We start from the raw sequence: 21,086 nt of genomic DNA on the forward strand, positions 1-21,086 counted from the left end.
TCCTTCAATAATTCAAATGATACATGCATGCTAATTTTACTGAAAATTAAACCGAATAACATTTGGCCACTCGAGCACATACTGCCAAAAGAGCAATACCGTACCATCGTCATGAATAACAAGCTATGAAAAACGTGGGCGGCGGATAAAAAAAGCAATTTACACATCATCTAACTAAAATAATTACATTTGTTTAGATTGGAAATAGACATATAGGGAATTCTTTGGATGAGTATGGGCCGAACCAGCCTTGGCCTTGGACATGACCCTGTGGCCTTGAGGCCAAATTACACATGAACCTGGCGTGTGAAATCACAGCGAGGTTTACAAAACAACATAAAGCAGAGTGTAGCTTGGAAAATGGCTACATTTTAAACATGGATTAATTTACACATGAACCTGAAATTGTGTCATCATTTTAACGACATTTTTTACTACGACGGGCCACGGATGTGGCAACGTGAATGTGTTTATAGATATATAAACACACATGAGTTAGTAGTAAAAGAGGTCTGATTCACACACAAAAAAGTATTAAAAGAGGTTTATAAGAGCACAATAGAGTCAGCTGTTAGGAGTGGTCACTATGGGAGTACAAAGACATCTAAAAGTGATGGAGAAGTGATAGATATGGGAAATTACTACAAAATATAGGGCTATATGTACAAAAATCAGTTGCAAAGAAATAGCCACGATCATTGTCCACCCCAATAACAAGCATGCTCAATATTTAAACCGGCAATCATAATTGCTCAATATCTTACTATATTCATCGAATATATAAACATTTATGCATGAGCATATTAAATCAAATATTATTATTTTTGGAAAGAAATAACAATTAGAAGTTCTATTAGTTCCACATTATTTGCTGCTAATAAGATGTCTACGACAACAAATGGCACAATAACATTTCAAAAAAAAAATTCCCAAAGCAATATCCCCAAAATAAATATGGAAGATAAGCAAGAACACATATATATCTACATGTAAGAAAATTTAGCCGCACGTACGGGTTACCTTGCTAGTTTTAAGAAAGAGTGAACGGTCAGGATAAGAACAGCGGGTCGCCGATTCCTACGTACGTGTATACCTAAGCAATTCGTTCACCATCTCAAAAAAAAAAAAAAAAGCAATTCGTCCACACAAGGACACAAGGTGGTATGTACTCTGTACGTACGTGCAATCGTACATCCGGCCGGTCGGGCTATAAGAAGGCTCTGGCATCACGGCTCCGAAGAGCACAGGTAACAGCACATGATGCTTTCCGCCATGAACGACGATCTTGTGTACGTGTGCTCTGCTCTGGCCGTGTCAATTTTGGCCATCGCGGTTGTCCAGCTTCTGAAGGCGCGACAACGGCTGCCGCCGGGGCCGCTGAACCTGCCGGTGATCGGGAGCGCGCACCGGCTGGTGAACGCGCTGCCGCACCGCGCGATGCGCGACCTGGCCGGCGTGCACGGCCCGCTCATGTACCTCCGCGTGGGTCAGGTGCCCTTGGTAGTGGTCACCTCCAAGGAGGTCGCCCGCGAGGTGCTCAAGACCCACGACGCCATCTTCGCCACCCGGCCGAAGCTCATGGCCGGCGACATCGTGGCGTACGGCTCGACGGACCTCCTTTTCTGCTCCACCCCCGGCGACTACTTCCGGAAGCTCCGAAGGCTGTGCGTCCAGGAGATCCTGAGCAACGACCGCATCCGGTCGTACCAGGACATCAGGGAGGACGAGGTGCGGAGCCTCGTGGAGGACATCCGGGCGGCCGGGCCATCGGCGCCGGTGGACCTCAGCAGGAAGATCTACAAATTAACCAACGGCATCGTCTCCCGGGCGGCGTTCGGCATGAAGAGCAGCAAAGCCGAGGACTTCGTGGCGGCCATCAAGCACAGCTTCGTCTACTCCACCGGCTTCTCGATCGCTGACCTCTTCCCTGGTTTCACGGGGATCCTCAGCTTCCTCACCGGCCAGAGGAGGACCCTGGAGGGCGTTCGTGACACCATCGACGGCATCCTGGAGGAGATCATCAACGAGAGGGAGCAGATCCTCAAGAGCGGCAGGTCAACCGCGTCGGAGAAGAACCTGGTGGAAGTTCTCCTGGGCCTCCAGGGGAATGAAGACTTTGGTTTTCCCATCACCCGTTCCACTGTCAAAGCAGTTATCTTGGTTAGTACGAGAGTTTCATACTACTAAGATTTTCACGCCTCAACATTATTCAGTTAAATAAGACTTGATGCCTCGACACTTATCTGAAATGATATATGGAATACAGGACATATTTGCGGGTGGGACAGAGACATCCGGGACATCCATGGAATGGGCGATGTCGGAGCTGATGGCGAACCCAAAGGTGATGGGGAAGCTGCAAGGCGAGATCAGGGCTGCGTTCGGCGACAAGGAGTTCATCAGCGAGGCGGATCTCCGGGCGAGCGGCGGCGTGATGAAGTACCTCGGCCTGGTGATCAAGGAGACCTTCAGGCTGCACCCGCCGGCGCCCATCCTGGTCCCTCGGGAGAGCACGGAGGCCTGCGAGATCAACGGCTACGTGATCCCGGCGAAGACGAGGGTGGTGATAAACTCGTGGGCGATCATGAGGGACCCCCGGTACTGGGAGGACGCGGAGGAGTTCAGGCCGGAGAGGTTCGAGGGAGGTCGCATGGACTTCCTCGGCGGCAACTTCGAGTACACGCCGTTCGGGTCCGGGAGGAGGATGTGCCCCGGTTACAACTACGGCATGGCGAGCATGGAGCTCACCCTCGTGCAGCTCCTGCACTCATTCGACTGGAGCCTTCCGGATGGTGTGGATCAGCTCGACATGACCGAGATCGTGTCGCTGAGCTTGACCAGGAAGACGCACCTCATGCTGCGGGCTGCCCCTCATCGTGCACCGCTGCCTTCTTCCTAAGAACTGGCCTAGCGGCGCTAGTGCAGTGTCGAAGGATGGATGCAGCCATGCCCATGCATGCTACTACCAGCTGCAGTTTAATTTACTCCGTGCGATGTTCGTCATTCCGTGCGTCTTCAGTAGTTGCGATGTTCGTCATTCCGTGCGTCTTCAATAATGGCTGGGGTGAGGGTAGTAGTAAAAAAGATATGTTAGCAGTTTGGCGTGTTGCTTGTCAGTGGATGTTTGTGTTGTACAGTAATATGTTCAGTCATGATATATACACATGCCAGACGATGTGTGTACCAGTGTGTGATGTATATCCTTTTTGTATATGTATTTTGTGTAATATATTTAGAGGATCTAAATTGTTGTGCACGTGATTGTCGATCCTGTCTGGTGTAATATTATCAACCTGTGCATAGATTAGTACTGTAGTACACAAAAGTTCAGGATAACGGCCTGAAGAAGATCGCCAATAACGACCAAACAAGGGAACCGGACAACAGACCATTCCCTGAGAAACACCGGAAGGGATAACTCCAAAACTATAGCTTTTCGTAATGAAAACACAGCCATTAAAATTTGAAATAATGCTGAGGGTTTGTCCTCCATTTCAAATTAACTAGGTAATACTTTAATTAGATTTGGTCTAGATATGCATGTATATAGACGTGTTTTAATGTATATATATTCACTTATTCTGAGAAGACAAATTGTCACTTGTAGTTTAAGAACTGAGGGGTAGATGAATGGTGCCCTTACTTCCTTAGTTTCCGCCACTTCCTATATAATGTTTATGTTATTTCTACTACTACCTCTATCTAAAAATAGACATCTGAGATTTATCTAAATTTAGATGTACCAAGATGCTTTTTAGTGTTTAGATATATCTAGATTTAGACAAACCTTAGATAACTATTTATAGACGGAGGGAGTTTGTAGTTTTTTTACTCTATGCCATGCAATCGTGAAATAGCTCTCAGCTCTATGGCTTTGAGCGTGCCTGGTTCATTGGGAGGTCACTTTTGTTAGGCCTACCTGCAGTTGAGTCAGCGCTTCGCTGTCGTTGGAATCGACTGCCCCTGGTTGATTGGGTTGTTGCTTTCATTGGCCCTACTTGCAGGCGACCACCTCTGCTTGGTCAGGCTGGGCATATGTGTGTCGGCCACCAGGATTGGGGCCAATTCGCAAGTGTTTATGTGTGTGATGGTGTGGATTCTTCGATTTTGGGGGAGATTAGCATGTTGTTTGTGCCTGCTATAGTTTAATTTTTTTAGTGCACTCATGCCGACGTACTCAACTCAGGCATAGTCTATGCGGCAGAAACTAGCTCACCGTCTTAGGGGGGGGGGGGAGAAGGAGGTGCTCCCGCGGCAGTGTGCAAAGCGGATGAGAACGAAGGGTGGCGGTGAGATGGTGAGGGCTTGGCAGTGAGCGGCGCGTCAATTGCAGCAGAGGAGCAAGGTGGCAGTGTTGCGTAGTGTCATTGTCACCATTGTTCGACGCTCGTGGCGCATCAAAACGGAGGGGAGAGGTTTGTGCGAGGGTTCGGTGAGGTGCGTGAGCGTGCTACGCGTCGAAGTGACAAGCTGGACAAGGCGAGAGATGTGGCACGACGTCGATATGCGACACCGCCAGACCGTGCCGATGTCGGCGGTGATCACGAGAGGGCATGTTAGTAACCAGCATCGGGACAATGTGGAGGTTGTAGTTGATGAAATGAGTTGGGGTTTTCACTCTAGTGCGCCAAATTCAAATTCCAACTATTTTCTAATCTACAGTTTTAGCAAATTCAAAACTTTGTAATTGAAGATTTTTGAAGATATAAATCAGCAAAGACTGACATGGAAACTTTTGGTCAACCAAATGAGAAGACTTTGAAATGGGGTTTGTTGCAGTGGGTGCCCGATCCAAAATGCAACATTTTGTTAATCTACAGTTTTCCTAAAATTCGAACTTGGTAATGGAGAAATTTTGAAAATATAAATAGAGCATAATGGTTTTGGAAGGTTTAGAAGATGTTTTTAAAAAGCAAAGGATCTAGGATTTTAGTATGTTATAGAGACACTCATGGTGCATCCAAAAAGGTCACTTGGCCTTGTAGGAAAAATCATTTTGTGAATCATTTCGAAATAATTAAGTAAAGGGCAGAAAGAGAAATGACAAATTAAAGGATTTTGGTACAAAGGAAGTATGCGATATTTTTGTAGAAATTGGGTTAAAAACATCTATGGATCGCTCTCCTTATTTTTGGTAGAATTATCAGATCAAGATAAAATAGGATTGTTTTGTAAAGTGAAAAATAATTCCCTTAAAATAAATATATAAAAAGATTTTAAATTATTTTAGGGTTGGAAAAATATGAAATGCATCACCTCATATCATAGGTTCAAAAGTGCAGAAGTCCAAATCCAAGTATTCCCAAGCTTTGCCAAGGTTTGAGAATTAAAAGAAACATAGAAATAGCTAATGGAATTTTTAGATAGCCTCCAAAATAAAAGTTTCAAGAAAATCAAGGGAAACTGAAGAAGTTTTAGAAAGTCAAAATTTGGACTGTTACAGTTTTCCTGCAAATTTCATATTTTAAAAAGACAAATTTTGTAGCATAAATGATTAATATTTAATTATGAACATGAAAATATGTAATAACAATTATTATTGTGTCTAGAGCATAATTCCTTCACCAACATCCGCAAATCAACCCAACCACCCTTTATACTTTTTTGTGGTTTCTTTGGAAAGCTCCGATAGACATTTTGCTTTGCAGGAAAGTGTGCAAGCCATCACAAGTATTTCCGGCGGCATATATAATTATCACAAGAGCAAATATGGAGATCAAGGTAATGTGAGGCAACTGGCCACAAGACAAGCAACATCAATTTCAGAACTCCTAACACTGAAGTGGCGGCCATCTTTTATGAGGCAACCTGGAATGATCAATTGGGAGGTGACAGAAACCAGCAGGGCTTGGAGTAATCATCAACATACAAGGCAATCAACACTTCAAGCAAATTCATGTGGCTGTGCTCTCACCTCCAGCATCTTCGCCTCTCCAAGCAGAGGCACATGGTCTTCTGCTAGCAACAAAGCTGGCGAGTATCCACCAAGTAAGCACACGAAAATAATATGGTACCTGTAGCTTCTTTGCTTCCCCATGATCCATTGACCGAGCTGATGTGGCTTAGCGTCTCTTATTCTCCTCCACCCTCCTCCCTATGATATCAGTTGGTACAGAAAAGAACAAAGAGGATGTGTAACAAAATGAAGAAAAATTCTTACTTGTCCCTACAGTTCTTACAGGATGTGTGACTTCCGGAAAACAAAACTAAACAAAACCTTGGATGTATGTAATGGATTGAGGTTCAGTTCATGCAAAGAGTTACACCAGGACATAGCTATGAGTGATCTACTTCTTGCAAGCAAGCAATAGCAACTGGAAGACATTAAATAAGGCTAATTATTCAAGACAACAACATGCAAGGTTAATTGAACATACTAGCGAAGATACAACAATAGAGTGCGGAATATTCACACAAAAGAAGTCATTTTCTCTTTTTTCAGAAGGGAGAACAAAACCAAGAGGCCACATGCCATAGCCAATAAAAAATCACACATCTCTTTCCAGTCAAAACACCACAAATCGTTACAAGAAATTGAAGAACATGAAGCTTTGCCTCTCGCTTCATCTCCTTGGACAAGCAAGAAAAATAAAACAAGAGATTTCACATTCAGTTCTTACCAAGTTTCCAACAAAGTTCAATAGCACTGCAAGTGTTCCTGTGATTGCAGGATAGCGCTAACACATGAGTTAGGACGTGGTGATGCCAAACGTGGTGTATGTGGCCGCGGAAATGGTGATGCCGGCCATGGTGTAGCTGGACGTGGTTATCACAGTGCCATCATTATGTGTGCACAGCTGCCTGCTAATGAAACTTCAGTCTGCTACATATATTTGAAACAAAAGATGCATCTGTTATGATGGTCAGTGTTGATTAATGATGAACCTATGTTATGACCGGTATTGGTTATGTTAGGAGGGGGCCCAACCATGGGCCCAACTAGGGGCTTAGCCCATTATCAGTTTAGGTCGGTTTAGGGTTTAGCTCTTTATATATCAGATGTAACGATGCAAAAGGATCAAGCAATAATCAGATTCATTATTGCCGACTCCCGAGGAGTCGGTCTCCCAAAACCCAGCCGCCGCCTTCCTCTCTCCCGCGCGCACGACGGCGCCCAGCCGCCGGCGTCCGCCGCCTCGTCCGCACACCTCTCCCTCCTTTCCCTACAAACTACGCCCTAGGCCCGGTAGAGCTGTTGGTTCTACCAATTTGGTATCAGCTAGCTCGGCTGCGATCATGTCTTCTCCGCCGCCCACCACCACGTCGTCCGCGCCGCCGCCCGTTCCTTCGGCCACCGCCACCACGGCGGGTTCTCCGGCGGCCGCCACGACGGCGGGCTCCGCCGCGCCGGCGTCCGTCATCTACACGCCCGAGCAGCTGAGCGGGGTCGTCAATGACCTCGTCACCGCGGTTCAAGGCATCCGCCTCTACTTGATCGGTTCCCGGGGCCCCCGACGCCGCCGCAGCCGGCCATCTTCTCCGTGCCGGCACCCGCATCGGGGGTTTCGCCCTTCACGGGCGTACCGCTGCAGCCTCCGCCGGCGCCGGCCCAGCCCCGGCCGCAGGTGGCCACCGTCCGCCCCCGCCAGCCCAAGCACCGCAGCAACGGGGCGTCCCCATCCACCAGATCCGTTTTCCCCCGTCACCATCCCCGCTGCCGGCGTGGCTCACCGCGTCGTCGACTCGGCCGGTCTACACCACCGCTGCCGAGCCGCCGATGCCCTCCCTACCGGGCACCGCCCACGGGGGTATGCACGCCCCTATGAGGCGCGCCCCGACGCGCACGGCCCCGGCGGGGTAACCCAGCCACCGCCCCGCTACACCAAGGTCGACTTCGCCACCTACGATGGGTCGGAGGACCCCCGAACCGGCTTAGCCGGTGCGAGCGGTTCTTCCGCGGGCAGCGCACCCCGGCATCGGATCGCACCTGGCTGGCCTCCTATCACCTCCGGGCGCCGCCCAGACGTGGTACTACTCCCTCGAGCAAGACGAGGGCGGCATGCCCCCCTGGGACCGTTTTCGGGAGCTCTGCCTCCTTCGCTTCGGTCCGCCGGTCCGTGGGAGCCGCCTCGCGGAGCTGGGGCGCCTCCCCTTCACGTCAACGGTGCAGGACTTCGCCGATCGCTTTCAGGCACTCGCCTGCCACGCGCCGGGTGTCACGGGGCAGCAGCGCGCGGACCTCTTCGTCGGCGGACTCCCGGATCACATACGGGTGGACGTGGAACTCCAGGCCCCCCGCGACCTGCGGACGGCGATGCACTACGCTCGGGCGTACGAGCGTCGAGCCCGAGCGCTGCCGCCGCCTCCCCGAATCGCGGGGCCCGGCCAGCCGCCCGCCCCCGCCGGCCGCAGCGCCGGCCACGCGGCCAGCACCGGCCGCCCCGAGCAGCGACGCAGCGTACCTTTCGGCGCCTCACCCCGGCGGAGCGGTTGGAGCGCCGTCGCCTCGGCCTGTGCTTTAGCTGCGACGAGCCCTACGCGCCGGGTCACGTTTGCCCGCGCCTCTTCTACTTGGAGACGGTCGACGACGGCGACGCGGACACGAGCGTCGACACGGCGACGGACACCGACCTCGACGCCGCACCAGCCACGGCGTGCGTGGTCTCGCTCCATGCGTTGGCGGGCATCCGCAACGAGCGGACGATGCTCCCGCCAGTGACGATCCACGGCGAGCAACTGGTGGCCCTCCTCGACACCGGCTCCACACATAACTTCTTGCCGGAGGCCACCATGCGTCGTTTGGGCCTCCAGCCGACGGGAGGCGATCACCTCCGCGTCACCGTGGCCAACGGCGACCGCCTTCGCTGCCATGGCGTGGCGCAGCAGGTGCCGCTCTCCATCGGCAACGAGCACTTCACCATCGCGTGCGCCGGCATCGACTTGGGCTGTTTTGACTTCATCCTCGGCGTGGACTTCTTGCGGCCCCTCGGTCCCATACTCGTGGGACTTCGCCGCCTTGACGATGACTTTCGGCGCCGGGGCCGCCGCGTCCGTTGGACGGGCATTGGGGGCGCCGCCCGGGCCCGCAGCTCCAGCTCACCACGGCCGACATCGACTCCGAGCACCCGCTGTTGGCCCACCTTCCGCAGCGAGCACGGCGACCTTTTCGCCGAGCCGCGAGGCCTTCCGCCTACACGGGTGTACGATCACCGCATCCACCTCGCCCCGGACACGGCGCCGGTGGCCGTGCGGCCTTACCGCTACCCCCGGCTGCAGAAGGACGAGCTCGAGCGACAGTGCGCCCTCATGCTCGCCGCGGGCGTCATCCGGATCTCTACGTCACCATTCTCGGCGCCGGTGCTTCTCGTTCGCAAGACGGATGGTACATGGCGCTTCGCATCGACTACCGCGCCCTCAACGCCCTCACACCGAAGGACAAGTTCCCCATTCCGGTGCTCGACGAGCTCTTCGATGAGCTCCATGGGGCTCGCTTCTTCACCAAGCTCGACTTACGGTCGGGCTACCACCAGTGCGCATGCACCCGGACGACATCGCCAAGACGGCGTTCCGGACCCATCATGGCCACTTCGAGTTCGTGGTGATGCCCTTCGGCCTCACCAACGCGCCGGCAACATTCCAGGCCCTGATGAACGATGTTCTCCGCCCCTATTTACGTCGGTTTGTGCTCGTTTTCTTTGACGATATTTTGATCTACAGCACCTCGTGGGCGGAGCATCTACAACACGTCGCCATCGTCTTCAACGAGCTTCGCGCGCATCATCTTCACCTTAAGCGCTCGAAGTGCTCGTTCGGGACGACATCGGTCGCCTACCTCGGCCACGTCATCTCCGCCGAGGGGTAGCCATGGACGCTGACAAGGTGGCGGCCGTTGCGGCGTGGCCGCCTCCTCGTTCGCCACGCGCCCTCCGCGGCTTCCTGGGTCTCGCCGGATATTACCGGAAATTCATCCGGGACTTCGGCATCATCGCGACACCTCTCACGAGGCTGCTGCGCCGCGACGCCTTCGCCTGGGATGACGAGGCCACCGCCGCGTTCGAGGCCCTGAAGGGGGCCCTCACGACGGGCCCCGTTCTCCAGATGCCGGACTTCGCGCGGCTGTTCATCGTCGACTGCGACGCTTCCGGCGTGGGGTTCGGTGCCGTGCTTCACCGGGCGATGGGCCGCTTGCCTACTTCAGCGAGGCCTTTCGCCGCGCGCCATCTCAAGCCGGCGGCGTACGAGCGGGAGCTCATTGGCTTGGTGCGGGCTGTGCGCCATTGGCGCCCCTACCTTTGGGGGCGCTCGTTCCAGATTCGCACGGACCACTACAGCCTCAAGTACTTGTTGGATCAGAGGCTCTCGACCGTTCCGCAGCATCAGTGGATCAGCAAGCTGTTCGGCTTTGATTTCACCGTCGAGTACCGGCCGGGCGCCTCAATACCGTCGCCGACGCTCTCTCTCGCCGCGACGGCGTCGATGAGGACGGCGCACCTGAAGGGATGGCATTGTGCATCCGTTCGGGCCCCTCCTTCGCCCTCTTCGACACCATCCGCCAGGCTACTGCGGCAGCGCCTGACGCCCAGATTCTGCGGCAGCAGCTGGACGCGGGCGAGTTGGAGGCACCATGGCGTTTGGCGGAAGGGCTACTCTTGCACGGGCGCCGGATCTTTGTGCCCGCCCACGATGACCTGCGACACCAAGTGCTCCTGCTGGCCCACTCGTCTGGCCATGAGGGTGTCCAGAAGACTCTTCACCGTCTCCGCGCCGACTTCTACATCCCTGGGGATCGGGCCTTGGTCCAGGACTGGGTGCGCTCTTGCGAGATATGCCGGCGCAACAAGACGGAGACGGCTGCGACCGGCGGGGATGCTGCAGCCATTGGAGGTGCCCTCCCAGTGTCGGGCCGACATCTCCATGGACTTCATTGAGGGCCTCCCCAAGGTGGGCGGCAAGTCCGTCATCCTCACGGTGGTCGACCGCTTCTCCAAGTATGCACACTTCATCGCGCTTGGACACCCGTACACCGCCGCGTCCGTCGCTCGTGCCTTCTTTGACGGCATCGTTCGCCTCCACGGGTTCCCCACGTCGATCGTCAGTGATCGGGATCCGGTGTTCACGGGGCACGTCTGGCGTGATCTTTTCCGGATGGCGGGCGTGAAGCTCCGTTTCAGCACGGCATTCCATCCTCAGACGGACGGCCAGTCCGAGGTGGTTAACAAAGTGATCGCCATGTACTTACGGCTGTGTTACGGGTGATCGTCCTCGCGCATGGGTGGATTGGCTCGCTTGGGCGGAATATTGCTACAACACCTCCTATCATTCCGCCCTGCGTGCCACACCATTTGAGGTGGTCTACGGTCGGCTTCCACCGCCTATCTTGCCGGTCGATCCAGCGACTGCCCGGACGGAGGCTGCGGGGAGCTTCTCCGCAACCGCGACGAGATTCTTGCCGAGGTGCGGCAACGTCTCGTTCGAGCGCAGCAGCTCGCCAAGCACTACTACGACGGTCATCATCGCGAGGTGGCTTATGCGGTGGGCGGCCGGGTGTGGCTGCGCCTTCTTCATCGCTCCACCCGGTCCCTCGACCCGCGTGCGAGGCGCAAGCTTGGACCTCGCTACGCTGGCCCCTTCGTCATCTTGGAGCGCGTGGGCACACTTGCATATCGCCTTCAGCTGCCAGAGGGTTCCCGCATCCATGATGTCTTTCATGTGGGTCTGCTGAAGCCTTACCGTGGGGAGCCGCCGGCAGCTCACCACGCGTTACCGCCAATCGCCGATGGTCGTCTTCTTCCGAGTCCGGCGAAGGTGTTACGTGCTCGGCTCCGTCGCGGCATTTGGTACTTGCTGGTGCGGTGGGAAGGCCTTCCGGAAGAGGAGGCTACTTGGGAGAAGCGCGAGGAGTTCAGCCGGCACTACCCCGACTACCAGCTCGAGGACGAGCTGTTTGCACAGGCGGGGAGAGATGTTATGACCGGTATTGGTTATGTTAGGAGGGGGCCCAACCATGGGCCCAACTAGGGGCTTAGCCCATTATCGGTTTAGGTCGGTTTAGGGTTTAGCTCTTTATATATCAGATGTAACGATGCAAAAGGATCAAGCAATAATCAGATTCATTATTGCCGACTCCACGAGGAGTCGGTCTCCCAAAACCCAGCCGCCGCCTTCCTCTCTCCCGCGCGCACGACGGCGCCCAGCCGCCGGCGTCCGCCGCCTCGTCCGCACACCTCTCCCTCCTTTCCCTACAAACTACGCCCTAGGCCCGGTAGAGCTGTTGGTTCTACCAACCTATGATTTGATAAACTCTTGCTTTAGTTTTTACCTTACTTTATTTCTTTGTTTCTTGATCTTTCCATAGTTGGCAAAATGGTTTACCTTGTCTACATTAAGAATGCAGTGAATTTGATACTTGGAAACTAAGGGAAGGATCAAGAGAGTCCATTAGTGCAGAGATTCTGAATTCGGGAAAAAACAGTGCCTACGATCTTGGCCATCAAACTCAGTGCCTAACTATAAGTTTGCAGTACCAAATCCCAAACCCTTGAGTAAAGAAGGCTGTACACTAGTTTCTTAAGCGAATCTGATCACTACTTTGCCATCACGCTACCAAATCGCTTGCTTGCTCCTTGATGCTTCACAGAGAAGTCAGGCTACATTGTCATCAACCTCAGGTGGATAGAGACTTAGAGAGCTAGGAGTCAGAGTTTGGGGCTGGAGAAGAACAGAAGAACAGAGGAGTCAGGTAGGATAGACAGGGAACGTTTGCCATTTCATTTTTTGACCTTACCGGATAACAGCTGATGAGCTGCTTACGACCAATTCCAAGAACAAACTTACCCTACACAAATAAGCGAATGCTACACTAATCTATTCCTAAGGAGCTCCTCACACTTCCATCTTGACCCAAACGGCAAAACCAGGTCTCCTCAGAAGCTTTTTCAGGCCTCCGCCGCGCTGAATTGCCCAAGCAGCTTGAATAGGCCACGGAGAGGGTTGTTCTGATGATGGGCATTCTTAGGAGAGATCAGGTACAAGGACGAGCGGTGGATGTAGAAGCTGAGAAAGACACACAATTTAGCGTCAGGAAGCGCTACAGGCATACATACAAGAAGCAGCAATCATGGTCAGAGATATTCAGAGTAGTTATTAGTACCTGACGTACAGCAAGACCTCCTGCATCAGCCTGAGCTCCATCATCGGAAACACCATCTTCCCCTGGATCATCACCTTGGAAGAATCCACCAGCGGGGCGAGGCACCTCGCCCACTCAGGGGACAACTTCCCGATCTGCAACCAGTTGCCATCGATCAAACAGTTAGTACATTAAAATTCAGATGCTAGTTCGGCACAGATATATTATCAGATACAAGTTCAGGTAGGTGATGTGCATTGCAGTTCCAGGGAAGAGGAGAGCAGAACGGGATTACCTCCCCGGATCGGTTCGTCGAGATGCGGACGGTCTCCGCCAGCGCCGCCGCCTGCCTGTGCGACACCCTGATCCCGCCGTGGGACAGCTCGTAGGAAGGGAAGGCGAAGTGGACGACCTCGCCGGCGTCCAGCCACTTCCTCCCGCGGCAGGTCGACAGCCCCGTGGCGTACGACTTCCTGTAGAAGACCCACTCGCGGTGGTCCGGCGGGTACTCGTCCAGCTCGGCCGGCTCCGGCGCCAGGACCATCTTCCACTCGCTCGCCGGCGTCGCCCCCGCCCCCGGCGGCGGCATCGCCCGGATGGGCTTCGGGTTCAGGTACGGCGCCGGGCGGGACGTCGTGAGGTCGATGAAGTCCACGCCGCCGGCGTCGTCTTCCCGGTGCCTCTTCTTGGACCTCGGCGGCGGGTCGATGATCTCCACCTCGTCTTCGCTAGAGTCGTCTTCCTCCTCCTCCTTCTCCGAAGCTGACGCCGACGCCTCTTCCTTCACACGGTGCGGCGGCTCAGATTCCTTGACTTGAACCTCGATCTCGTCGGCTTGCTCCTCCTTCTTGACCCGGCAATGCTCGCCTCTGGCGTAGGTTGGCTCCCTCTTGGCCTTGGCCCTGACCTCGCCGGGAGCTTCAAGCTTCGCATCGTCGGTGTCGCCATCGATTGGCTCGCTTTTGACCTTGAGCTCGCCAGCGGCCTCAACCTTCACCTCGTCGTGGCCGGCATCGATTCGCTCCCTCTTGATCTGGACCTCGACGGCGGCCTCGACCTTCACAGTCACCTCGTCGGAGTCGGCATCGATTGGCTCCCTCTTGACAACGACCTCGTCAGGGGATTCGCCCGGCATGGCGGCTGGACGCTGGTGAGCAGGGGAGGAGACTGGACGGTGGAGGGAATGGGGCGCCGGCGGGGCGGCGGAGCGCTGGTGAATTTGGTGTGTGGAATAGGAGCCAGCGGATTTTTTCTGCTTTGGGGTAAGGGTTAAAGTGATTTCTTTAGCGCGGGAAATGGCGAAGAAAAGGGCACTCATTTTGTTTTGGCGGGACGGGTGGGAGGGAAAGGGAAAACGAGATGGTGCAGTGGAGCGACTATCTTACTTTTTTTTTATCAAAAAAACTAAGCGAAAAACTTTGCCTTATATATTTATTAAGAAAATATGTAGTACAGTTAATTAGCAAAAATCATACATTAATACACTGACGACATAATGGTTGACACACTCACCTAGAGTAGCCAACCCCCACCCATGCCGAAAAGAAAACGCCGTGACCACTATGGAAGAACTAGGCACAGAACGCTCCAACATTTTTTTAGATAAAAGGCATAAATGACCAACTTTAAATTAATAAAGTCGGAGGTTTAAGAGTTTACAACCACACACAACATATGAAACTCCATGCTAAGGATTAGAGCTCCAAAAGCACACAGATAAAAAGACAACCGGGGTCGGCCTCCCCACTAACACGCCGCAAACACAACCATCACATAGAGGGAGATGGTCATCAGATTCATTGGTTGAATTATGTCGTCAGCTTCTTGGCTTCGTAGTCGTGTACAGCTCCCTTAGCTCTAGCGTCATCCGTTTAAGCCCTCATTTTTCATTGTCTTGAACTTGAGACTCTAGAACTGCAGGAAGATCACAGTTTTATAAATTATGTCAGCCGGATGGTTGATCACCTTTTTCTCGATGGTGAGTTATTGTGAATGTTTCACAGTGGCCAGGATTTAAATCCGGTAAAAGAGTATAGGATTGCATGAAATTGGCCAAAGGTGACAGGAGGGCAGAGTGCACCCAAGCAGCTGGCGCAGAACTGACCAAGCAAATTGTGCTAAGGAGCAGGTGAAGAAGATGTAGTTGACATCCTCTCCAACGCCCCGCAGAGAGAACATCACCCGTTCGATGGGCCACGACGAATGGATATCTACTGGCTGGAAGAAGGGAGCTTATCAAGAGCCAGCTGTTAGGAGAAGATTTTTATCTTAAAAGGAAGTTTAGCTTCCCACATGTTTTTGAAGTGTGAGTCGCGCAAACTAGAATACATTGACTTGATAGAATACCTGCTCGATTGTTCCAAGTGCCAAGAAACCTTATCACACCCAGGGACAAGTTCCGCCCCCTCGACACGCTGAACCAGCTCTCTCTACTGGAAGAGGCCCTCCTGATCAAGGGAGCATTGATGTCTACGGGTGCTTCTATTCTTGTAGACAGTGTTGGGCCTCCAAGAGCAGAGGTTTGTAGAACAGCAGCAAGTTTCCCTTAAGTGGATCACCCATGGTTTATCGAACTCAGGGAGGAAGAGGTCAAAGATATCCCTCTCATGCAACCCTGCAACCACAAAGCAAGAAGTCTCTTGTGTCCCCAACACACCTAATAGGTGCACTAGTTCGGCGAAGAGATAGTGAAATACGGGTGGTATGAATAAATATGAGCAGTAGCAACGGTGCCGAGAAAATAGCTTGCTGGCGTGTAGTTGATGGTGGTGGTATTGCAGCGAGTAATGCATGATAGAAACGATAAACAAGCAGCGATAGCGATATTTAGGAACAAGGCCTAGGGATTACACTTTCACTAGTGGACACTCTCAACATTGATCACATAACATAATAGATAAATGCATACTCTACACTCTTGTTGGATGATGAACACATTGCGTAGGATTACACGAACCCTCAATGCCGGAGTTAACAAGCTCCACAATAATGCTCATATTTTAGTAACCTTTAGTGTAAGATAGATCAAAAGACTAAACCAAGTACTAGCATAGCATGCACACTGTCACCTTCATGCATATGTAGGAGGAATAGATCACATCAATATTATCATAGCAATAATTAACTTCATAATCTACAAGAGATCATGATCATAGCATAAACCAAGTACTAACACGGATGCAGTAGCAATGGCACCAGATAGTGAAATACAGGTGGTATGAATAAGTATGAGCAGTAGCAATGGCACCAGAAAAGTGCTTGCTGGCGTGCAGTTGATGGTAGTAATATTGCAGGAAGTAAACAAGCAGTAAAACAGTAAACAAGCAGCGATAGCAGTATTTAGAAACAAGGCCTAGGGATCATACTTTCACTAGTGGACACTCTCAACATTGATCACATAACAGAATAAATAGATAGATGCTAGACTCTACACCCTCTTGTTGGATGATGAACAACACTAACTGTATAGGATTACACGAACCCTCAATGTCGGAGTTAACAAGCTCCACAATATTCAATGTTCATATTTAAATAACCTTAGAGTGCATAACAGATCAACATAACCAAACCAAGTACTAACATAGCATGCACACTGTCACCTTCACACTATGAAAGGAGGAACAGATCACATCAATACTATCATACCAATAGTTAACTTCATAATCTACAAGAGATCACAATCATAGCCTACGCCAAGTACTACACGATGCACACACTGTCACCATTACACCGTGCAGGAGGAATAAACTACTTTAATAACATCACTAGAGTAGCACACGGATATATTGTGATACAAAACACATTGCAATCATAAAGAGATATAAATAAGCACTTCACTATGCCATTCATAACAGTGAATAAGTATTCTGTGAAATATAGCCTAAGAGACCCACACGGTGCACACACTGTCACCTTTACACACGTGAGACAAGGAGTCTCCGGAGATCACATAAGTAAAATCCACTTGACTAGCATAATGACATCTAGATTACAAGCATCATCATATGAATCTCAATCATGTAAGGCAGCTCATGAGATTATTGTATTGAAGCACATAGGAGAGAGATTAACCACATAGCTACCGGTACAGCCCAGAGCCTCGATGGAGAACTACTCCCTCCTCATGGGAGACAGCAGCGTTGATGAAGATGGCGGTGGTGTCGATGGAGAAGCCTTCCGGGGGCACTTCCCCGTCCCGGCGGCGTGCGGGAACGGAGACTCATATCCCCCGGATCTTGGCTTCGCGATGGCGGCGGCTGCGGAAGGTTTCTCGTACCGTGGCTTTTCGTCGAACGTGGTAGGGTTTTCGCGACATAGACTTTAAGTAGGCGGAAGGGCAAGGTCGGTGGAGTCCTGGTGGGGCCACACACTAGGCCGGCGCGGCCAGGGCTTGGGCCGCGCCGCCCTACTGTGTCCCCACCTCGTGGCCCCACTTCGTTTCCCCTTCGGACTTTTGGAAGCTTCGTGGAAAAATAGGACCCTGGACGTTGATTTCGTCCAATTTCGAGAATATTTCCTTACTAGGATTTCTGAAACCAAAAACAGCAGAAAACAGCAACTGGCCCTTCGGCATCTCATCAATAGGTTAGTTTCGGAAAATGCATAAATATGACATATAATGTGTATAAAACATATAGATATCATCAATTATGTGGCATGGAACATAAGAAATTATCGATACGTCGGAGACGTATCAGCATCCCCAAGCTTAGTTTACGCTCGTCACGAGCGGGTAAGCGATAACAAAGATAATTTACGGAGTGACATGCCATCATAACCTTGATCATACTATTGTAAGCATATGTAATGAATGCAGCGATCAAAACAATGGTAATGACATGAGTAAACAAATGAATCATAAAGCAAAGACTTTTCATGAATAGTACTTTCAAGACAAGCATCAATAAGTCTTGCATAAGAGTTAACTCATAAAGCAATAAATCAAAGTAAAGGTATTGAAGAAGCACAAAGGAAGATTAAGTTTCAGCGGTTGCTTTCAACTTATAACATGTATATCTCATGGATAGTGATACGTCTCCGACGTATCGATAATTTCTTATGTTCTATGCCATATTATTGATGATACCTACATGTTTTATGCACACTTTATGTCATATTCGTGCATTTTCTGGAACTAACCTATTAACAAGATGCCGAAGTGCCGGTTCTCGTTTTACTGCTGTTTTTGGTTTCGAAATCCTAGTAACGAAATATTCTCGGAATTGGACGAAACGAAGACCCGGGGGCCTATTTTTCCACGAACCTTCCGGAAGACCGAAGAGCATACGAAGTGGGGCCACGAGGTGGCGACACCACATGGCGGCGCGGCCAAGGGGGCCGCGCCGCCCTATGGTGTGGGCCCCTCGTCGGGCCCCCGACTGCGCCCTTCCGCCTACTTAAAGCCTCCGTCGCGAAACCCCCGAGGCGAAAAACCACGATACGGAAAACCTTGCGAGACGCCGCCGCCGCCGATCCCATCTCGGGGGATTACGGAGATCTCCTCCGGCACCCTGCCGGAGAGGGTATTCATCTCCCGGAGGACTCTACACCGCCATGGTCGCCTCCGGAGTGATGAGTGAGTAGTTCACCCCTTGACTATGGGTCCATAGCGGTAGCTAGATGGTTGTCTTCTCCTCATTGTGCTTCATTGTTGGATCTTGTGAGCTGCCTAACATGATCAAGATCATCTATCTGTAATACTCTATGTTGTGTTTGTCGGGATCCGATGGATAGAGAATACCATGTTATGTTAATTATCAAGTTATTACATATGTGTTGTTTATGATCTTGCATGCTCTCCGTTACTAGTAGAGGCTACGGCCAAGTTTTTGCTTTTAACTCCAAGAGGGAGTATTTATGCTCGATAGTGGGTTCATGCCGCATTGACACCAGGACGGTGACAAAAGTTCTAAGGTTGTGTTGTGCTGTTGCCACTAGGGATAAAACATTGGCGCTATGTCCGAGGATGTAGTTGTTGATTACATTACGCACCATACTTAATGCAATTGTTTGTTGCTTTGCAACTTAATACTGGAAGGGGTTCGGATGATAACTCTGAAGGTGGACTTTTTAGGCATAGATGCGGTTGGATGGCGGTCTATGTACTTTGTCGTAATGCCCAATTAAATCTCACTATACTTATCATGCCATGTATGTGCATTGTTATGCCCTCTCTATTTGTCAATTGCCCGACTGTAATTTGTTCACCCAACATGCTTTTATCTTATGGAAGAGACACCTCTAGTGAGCTGTGGACCCCGGTCCATTCTTTTAATGCTGAAATACAAATCTGCTTGCAATACTTGTTCTTTCTTGTTTTCTTGCAAACAATCATCTTCCACACAATTCGGTTAATCCTTTGTTACGGCAAGCCGGTGAGATTGACAACCTCACTTTGTTTCGTTGGGGCAAAGTACTTTGGTTGTGTTGTGCGGGTTCCACGTTGGCGCGGAATCTACGGTGTTGCGCCGCACTACATCCCGCCGCCATCAACCTTCAACGTGCTTCTTGACTCCTCTTGGTTCGATTAAACCTTGGTTTCTTGCGAGGGAAACTTGCCGCTGTGCGCATCACACCTTCCTCTTGGGGTTCCCAACGGACGTATCAACTACACGCATCAAGCAAATTTACGGCGCCGTTGTCGGGGAGATCAAGACACGGCTGCAAGGGAGTCTCCACTTCCCAATCTCTTTACTTTGTTTTTGTCTTGCTTTATTTTATTTACTACTTTGTTTGCTGCACTAAATCAAAATACAAAAAAATTAGTTGCTAGTTTTACTTTATTTGCTATCTTGTTTGCTATATCAAAAACACAAAAAAATTAGTTACTTGTTTTACTTTACTTAATATCATGCATGTTTTTATTTCACTAGTTAAGCATAATGGAAAACAACAAAAATATGAGAGATCTCTATGAACTTTATCTTGAATTAGGACATGATGTGTTTGAAGAGAGAATTAAAAAACCCATGGAACTTTATATGCATGCTAATGGGAATGTTATTACTATGGATGCTTTGAACACCATTGTTGCTAATGCTATGGAAAATTCTAAGCTTGGGGAAGGCTGGCTCGATGAGCATGATCTTTTTAGTCCCCTAAGCATTGAGGAGAAAATTTTCTTTTATGATTACAATATGCCTCCTATATATGATGATAGCCACTTTGTTGAATTTGCTCCCACTACAACTAATAAAAATGATTATGCTTATGTGGAGAGTAATAATTTTATGCATGAGATGAAGGAGATATGCCCTAGAGGCAATAATAAAGTGGTTATTATTTATATCTTTATGTTTATGATAAATGTTTATATATCATGCTATAATTGTATTAACCGAAACATTAGTACATGTGTGATATATAGACAAACAAAGAGTCCCTAGTATGCCTCTTAACTAGCTTGTTGATTAATGGATGATTAGTTTCATAATCATGAACATTGGATGTTATTAATAACAAGGTTATATCATTGTATGAATGATGTAATGGACACACCCAATTAAGCGTAGCATAAGATCTCGTCATTAAGTTATTTGCTATAAGCTTTCGATACATAGTTACCTAGTCCTTATGACCATGAGATCATGTAAATCACTTATACCGGAAAGGTACTTTGATTACATCAAACGCCACTTGCGTAAATGGGTGGTTATAAAGGTGGGATTAAGTATCCGGAAAGTATGAGTTGAGGCATATGGATCAACGAGTGGGATTTGTCCATCCCGATGACGGATAGATATACTCTGGGCCCTCTCGGTGGAATGTCGTCTAATGTCTTGCAAGCATATGAATAAGTTCATAAGAGACCACATACCACGGTACGAGTAAAGAGTACTTGTCGGAGACGAGGTTGAACAAGGTATAGAGTGATACCGATGATCAAACCTCGGACAAGTAAAATATCGCGTGACAAAGGGAATTGGTATCGTATGTGAATGGTTCATTCGATCACTAAAGTCATCGTTGAATATGTGGGAGCCATTATGGATCTCCGAGATCCCGCTATTGGTTATTG

At 50.3% G+C, this 21,086-nt stretch overlaps 2 protein-coding genes across 2 annotated transcripts; one reads left to right on the forward strand and one right to left on the reverse strand.

Moving 5' to 3' along the window:
• The first annotated feature begins 1,267 nt into the window (after positions 1-1,267).
• LOC124659232 (premnaspirodiene oxygenase-like) lies at positions 1,268-3,205 on the forward strand. Its single transcript, XM_047197161.1, has 2 exons — positions 1,268-2,160; positions 2,267-3,205. Exons 1-2 carry the CDS (start codon positions 1,273-1,275, stop codon positions 2,897-2,899), a joined length of 1,521 nt encoding a protein of 506 aa, XP_047053117.1. The 5' UTR covers positions 1,268-1,272; the 3' UTR covers positions 2,900-3,205.
• Positions 3,206-12,675: 9,470 nt separating this feature from the next.
• LOC124666104 (DNA repair protein RAD5B-like) lies at positions 12,676-14,245 on the reverse strand. The gene is made up of 3 exons (XM_047203455.1): positions 13,365-14,245; positions 13,091-13,224; positions 12,676-12,993 (listed from the first exon to the last, which is right to left on the reverse strand). The coding sequence occupies exons 1-3, from the start codon at positions 14,202-14,204 to the stop codon at positions 12,876-12,878; spliced, it is 1,092 nt and encodes a 363-aa protein (XP_047059411.1). The 5' UTR covers positions 14,205-14,245; the 3' UTR covers positions 12,676-12,875.
• Positions 14,246-21,086: the final 6,841 nt, after the last annotated feature.

The sequence above is a fragment of the Lolium rigidum genome, chromosome 6 (genome assembly GCF_022539505.1).
Source record: "Lolium rigidum isolate FL_2022 chromosome 6, APGP_CSIRO_Lrig_0.1, whole genome shotgun sequence".
NCBI lineage: Eukaryota > Viridiplantae > Streptophyta > Magnoliopsida > Poales > Poaceae > Lolium > Lolium rigidum.